We start from the raw sequence: 6,491 nt of genomic DNA on the forward strand, positions 1-6,491 counted from the left end.
TTACACTTTTTTTTTTCGTTGTATTTGTAACTTTCGCTAAAACACTAAATCGTTGTATCGAACCCTTATCCCGATGACTTGAGTGCAAGTACCACGCCGCGGGCCACAAGAATGTAAGTGGCGGGACGCTAGCGAAAGATGGCGGTTTCTTATAAGATACATGCCCACGTGTTCTGTGCTAGTGATTCTTTATTTAAAATTTGATATTGCATTAGAAATAGAGACGCGATTAACTGTTTTGTGAGGAGAAACAGTCCAGGACTAACTTTGTTTTATGACAGTATACATCTAGTGTTACTTCACTTTAGATTTGTATTTGTTTGAGGCCCAAATGTTTGGAAATGTTACGTTTTGTAATAAAAGATGTCTGTTTGTGTGTGTGATAAAAAAAACACCTGTAATGTGCATGTGTGTGTGTATTTGCTGCGTTAAAGTGTTTTAGTTATAGGTGCATGTGTGGAATAGTGTGCGGGGTGTGTGTGGGGCAATAAGTCAAAATTGTGCGGAAAGGAAGGATATAGCGAGACGGAGAGAAAGTGGAGAGAGAGAGCGAGAGACAAAGAGAAAGAGCGAGAGACAAAGAGAAAGAGAGTGAGAGACAAAGAGAAAGAGCGAGAGACAAAGAGAAAGAGCGAGAGACAAAGAGAAAGAGAGTGAGAGACAAAGAGAAAGAGAGCGAGAGACAAAGAGAAAGAGCGCGAGAGACAAAGAGAAAGAGAGCGAGAGACGAAGAGAAAGAGAGCGAGAGACAAAGAGACCCAGAAGAATGGAGAGCCAGCGAGAGAAAGAAAAAAAGAGTACGAGAGAGCGACAGAAGGAGAAGAGGCAAGAGGACTCTTGTGTTCGAGTGTTTAGTGTGTGTGTGTTTCACATTGGGTGAAAGTGTAAAAGAGTTTATGCAAGTGATAATGGGGTGAGTGTGTAGTTTTCTGTGTGTGGGGGAGAAATAATGTGTATGTGTCTTTGTTTGTGTGGTTACAATTGTCTGTTTATTCCTGGTCTGAAGTTAAACTTACTAGCAGTAAGTGTTCATGTCTGGGAACTAGTTCAGACCTACCTCCAGTGGCAAAGAGTTAACAAAGTCAAGTTCATGTTTATTTCAATCTATTTGCTTAGTAAAACAATGTAGGGTGTGATTGGAGACCAGGCAATCTGTGGGGCTGATGATGTAAAGCTCAATCTGTTTCTGTGGCCAACTGTTAACGAGGGTGCTGTGTGGCCAGCAAAACGACCAACCGCCTTTACTTTTCATCAACTAATGTATGTTCCCATTAGACCTGGGTAGACTCAGAGGCGCCCTAGAGATACCGAAATTAAAAATCCCAGTCTTCTCCAAGATTCGACTTCGGTTCGAAAGCCAAGCGCTTTACCACTCAGCCACCGCACCGTATAGTTAAACCAATTGATGGCTGACTGGTTAAGCGCTTGGCTTCTGAAAGGAGGGGTCCCGGGTTTAAATCTCAATAATTTTTAGGGCGTCTCACCCACTCCTTATAAATACCTGACATTAGTTGAGGAAAGAAAAGCCAGTTTGTCGTTGAGCTGGACACATGACATCCTCGTTAATCATCGGGCATAATAACTGATGACCGTTATATAATCTGCTCTATAAATCTGAAGGTCTTAAAGGAGTACTTTTCACATCAATTTTTTTTTTAGCTATTTAAATATTATCTTGATTTCAAGATTTCAAGCAACTTAAATACAAAACTCTTAATCTTTTTGTCCTTGTAGTTGTTAGTAGTTTTTCCAAATGTTAAATTATGTCTGCTGCTGGATATGCTCAATTATAAAAGCTGTTATATAAGCACATCTATTCCAATATGACACACTAACGACTAAATTTGTTAGTATGATCGAGGCGGCCAATTTTAGTCGGAGTCTTTAATCATTAACTGTTTAAAGAGTCTCAAAAAGAAACATTGAATCATCAAGTTTGAGATTTCCCAGTAAAGTCAATGATGGAGAATGTCTCTCAGTCACGTCCAGCGGGTATCCTGCTGACCACAACTTCAACGACCACCACAAACCAAGTGTACTATTATCTTTTATGTCGATTTATCTCCGACTCCTATCTACAATACATGTTCGTATACGCCATGTGGTGCTTTGTCAATCCCGGAATTTCCATTCTCGGCTTCGTCGCCAACATGTTGAGCCTGGAAATTCTTCGACGCAGCGGCCTCCACAAGCCGTCCAGCATTCTTCTCTTCGGCCTAGTCATCGCGGACAGCATGTGCCTCTTTATCACCATGAACTACGGTCTCATTGTGCTGTATTACGGGCCAAACAAACGGTACCCAATACTCTGTGGATTTCAGTACACTGACGCTGCCAATTATTTCCTCGCCGTTTCCGTGCCAATTTTTCTCTGCATCGGATACTGGGGTCGCTACGTGAATACCCTGATTCCGATTCTGATCACGCTGGACAGACTTCTGGCGGTGTTTAAGCCAATGACGTTTAAATCTTTAATCACAGCCAAACGAACGCTGATTGTAGTACTATTATCATTTTTGCTTTGGTTTCCATGGACGCTGTTCTACTGCGCGTGGAACAGGATCGAAGCTAGGACTGTAGGCACGGTATCGTACGTCTATTTCGGTGTCGGGAAGATAGTTCAAGAAAATATGGAGCTGGTGACAATGCTGGAACAGTATGTAATTGATACTTTGATATCTTGGATTCCGTTGACGATCATTATTTTAGGATGCGGGGTCTTATCCATAAAAATAAAGATGGCGTTATTGAAAAGGAAAGCCCTAACGTCGTCGGGGACGAAAATCACGTGGTCGCGGCGAACGACCCGGACCCTTATGCTGACGTGTCTCATTTTCACCGTCACGCACGTGGCTGTCTCGTTCATCTTGTACTTTTGCCCGATGGAAACTCAGATGCAGGTGTTTGTACGAAATCAGTTACTGAATCTTTTTTACGCCCTAAATGCGTCCAGCAATCTACTGGTCTACATCACCTCAGATGGGAAGCTGTTGGACATTTTTCTGAAAATAATTCGACGAAGATCCTAAAGATTTTTTTATTTAATTTTTTTTTAGGGGGGGGGGGGTTAAGTAAGTCATAAATATTTCAAAGAAAATATTTCTGGAATCTTTCTTCAAAGTTTCTTCATCTTTCTGAAACAGTGGGTAAGAGAAGGACTAATATTAATATTCTTTGTTTAAAGACAGGTGGTTGAGCCGTAAAGCGCTTGGCTTCCGAACCGGGAGTCCCGGGTTCGATTCCTGGTGAATACTGGGATTTTAATTTCTGGATCTTTGGGCACCTCTTAGTCCAACCAGCTCTAATGGGTACCTGACATTGGGTAGGGAATAATAACGGCGGTTAGTCATTTTTTTTATATATTTTTTTTGGTTACATTTTTAGGATTTTCCTTAGAGTTGAAGATTACAGCTATGTAGAGCCAACCTCTCTCACGACGGCAAGGGATGAAATACATGGTTCCTGGGACCATTTGGGACAATTCTCTGTAGCTCATTTCAAGCGACCCTTTAACTATGTTATTAAAATATACTCTTCTTCCATTCCTTCCTTCTCTTTCTCCTCAAAATTGATCTCTACTCACTAAAAACTCATGGGCCAAGCAAGATTAGTCATCTTATCTTAGATTATCTTATCTTATGGATTTACAGACGTTACTTCGAAAGAAAAGATATTTGCGTCCTGGGCATTTCATGAGTTAACCTAGCCCTGCAGGTTAATCAGTGACTTAAACTCAGCCAAGTCGTTGGTTTTCCTGGCTGATTCAGGCAACCCATTCCATTCTATATTGGCACTAAGGAAGAAGAAGCATTTGTATGAATGTGTCCTAACAACAAGAAATATACTCTCATTGTGACATTTATCTTTGTTTCTTTCTGAGTATTTTATAAGGTTTTATTTTTGTATGTATAAATTATGGTTTAGTGTTTTATGAATTATTACTACTTTACTTTTTATTCTTCTGTCCTGAAGTGTCTCTAAATTTTGTGATTCTACTAAGGGTGTTACTCTACTGACGTGTGAATATTCGTCTGTTGTATAATATCTTTTAAAAGATTTGTTGTATACGATACATTGCAGTAGCAATTATAGTGTATGACATATAATGATTGATACAGGAGTATTTTCTTATTTATTCTAAGCTTATTATTTTGTTGCCTTGGGATTATAGATGCTTAACCTCCGACTAGCTGTGTACAAATGATGGGCCTCGTCAGTCAAACAAGAAGTTGCAAACGGAAAAGAGAGTCTGTCGAGACGTAACATGCCACAGTCTATTTTGTTACGCTTATGTCAGCACGTATTGTGACAGTAAATAGTGGAATTGTAATTATTCGTTTGTGTACTACTTTTAAAAGTTTACTGTTCCAATAAATGTAGGATTAACGGTTTAACCAATTCGATACATTATCTACTTCTGTTTTTTTTTTTTTTAAATGTTTGGACTGTTTCAATAAGAGATGTGTGTGATAGAGAGGATGTCGCTTACTTGTGTGTGTGTCTATATGTAATGCTATGTATGTTTTAGAAAGATAGGCTTGTTATTGCCGCTTGTCGACTTCTAGCACCAAACTGCTGGTAGACAACTAAACTAATATATCTTACCTGATTCAACTTGAAATAGCTTGAATAACTTCCTTGTGAACAATACTAAATAAAAGTAACTTGTTATTATACGATTATTTGTTTCATAGAAAAGGGAAAGTTTTGACAATGACGCGACTAGTAAACACAGGACTTGGATTTGAGAAAGAATAGCGAAATGTAAACAAATTATTTTTGACGGCTTTAGAGAGAGGCAGTTTTTATGAACGTAGAGATTTAGCTTGACAAACATTAGACGGTTCTCTTTGTTATTATTAAACTTGTTGTCCGACTTTTGCTATCAGCGTCGACTAACTTAGATTGTTAGCGTTTCGCCTGTGTTATTGGGTTTCGTTATTTGAGAGTTACCTCCGTTTAAATTATCTTCATAAGACAACAGCGTGGAAGCGCCAAGCGAAATGTAGCAAACTTTAGTAATAATATTAATTAGTGATTTGAACAGAATCCAACTCTTTACAATAACACAACCTTTCAGTATTACGTTCTGGAGTCGTCTCCCCAAACAAAGACCAAATGACGACAATGCCACCTATGTTGCATCATTCACAACCAATCGCTAACCTCTTTCCACCGTCACCATAGAAACATATACACACACTCTTCATTACAGTGCCTAGCATACTAATTGAACACTTGCGTGGCCATGATTGGGGAGAGGGCGTCCATGCTACTTTTTGATGTTGAATAAACACAACTCAGATCGAGTGAAATTGTATAATTAAAACTGCCCCAACAAACACAGCGGTGACATATAAAACACCAAACATTATTTTACTCTATTCACCCCCCTCCCGACAGATCTATGAATCACACAAAATAGGATAAAATTTAATTATTTATAAGACACAATAAGTGACACACTCACACAGAAACATCTGCAATACTTTGCTTGCGAATCTAGCACGCTGGCTGCAGATCTAGAGAGGAGGACCCAAGCCAAGGCATTGAAATGCTGTAATTAATTACCATCTACAAGGAACGCATCACAAAGGAGAAGAGGTAATTCTGCAGGAGTTCAAGGGGCAGCCATCTTTGTACTATTTTGTTATTGTTTATGTTCCGAAGAAATCCCAACATAGCGTCTTAAAAAATACCAAGAATTAACATTACTTCTGTGTTTTCAAAGGAATGCTATTTTTTCTTTTAATTTTGACTTGGTGTCAATACAATACATTTCTTATTGTTCTGTCTTCTTTTTAATTGTTAAATATTGTCTAGAATCTATATCTATTTTGAATTATTCTGATATAGAGAATCTAAATTTAACTAGGCCTACAATAAATATCAGCACAGTTTAATAGACCTTTAAGAACCTTGTCATATTAATATAATAATTAGTCTAGTTCTAGGAGTTAGATTATGAGTCTAATTAATAGACTTATTAGGACTAGATGATACCAGTATAGCTAGATCTAGCATATTATTTAGTTTAAAAAATAAAAACAAACAAAAACCCAAATCTGAGAGAAAACCCAAGATACAAGATTACAGTCTAAACAATAACAAAGATGGCTGCCCCTTGAAATCCTGCAGAATTACCGGAGAAGAATAGAAGCAGGACCCCCAACAGTAAATGAGCCTCACAATAACCTTGCACACTTCTGAAAAAAAAAACTCAAATTAAAACTTCATGGCCATATAACAAAGTCATCAGGGTCCGCAAAGATCTTCCGCCAGGGAACAGTCCCAGGAAAAAGAAGAAGAGGCAAACAGAGAAAGCAATGGGAAGACGACATAAAAAATGGACAGGCCTGCCATTGAATGAGAGTCTATCCTCTGCATAAGACATGCAAGAACTTTGCCTCCGGAATAGAGATGAGTAAACTTTTTTTTGGAATTTGTAGTCTCCTTGATTAAACATTGTTTTAGGTTACACGGTTGTGAAT

The 6,491-nt window shown here is 38.5% G+C and overlaps 1 protein-coding gene across 1 annotated transcript; it reads left to right on the forward strand.

Moving 5' to 3' along the window:
* The first annotated feature begins 1,961 nt into the window (after positions 1-1,961).
* LOC129924007 (uncharacterized) lies at positions 1,962-3,029 on the forward strand. The gene has a single exon (XM_056017593.1). The coding sequence runs from the start codon at positions 1,962-1,964 to the stop codon at positions 3,027-3,029; it is 1,068 nt and encodes a 355-aa protein (XP_055873568.1).
* The last annotated feature ends 3,462 nt before the right edge of the window (positions 3,030-6,491 follow it).

The sequence above is a fragment of the Biomphalaria glabrata genome, chromosome 18 (assembly GCF_947242115.1).
Source record: "Biomphalaria glabrata chromosome 18, xgBioGlab47.1, whole genome shotgun sequence".
In the NCBI taxonomy this organism is placed as follows: domain Eukaryota; kingdom Metazoa; phylum Mollusca; class Gastropoda; family Planorbidae; genus Biomphalaria; species Biomphalaria glabrata.

Coding starts and splice junctions, on each gene's coding strand:
- LOC129924007 (XM_056017593.1), top strand. CDS start 1,962: ATGGAGAATGTCTCTCAGTCACGTCCAGCGGGTATCCTGCTGACCACA.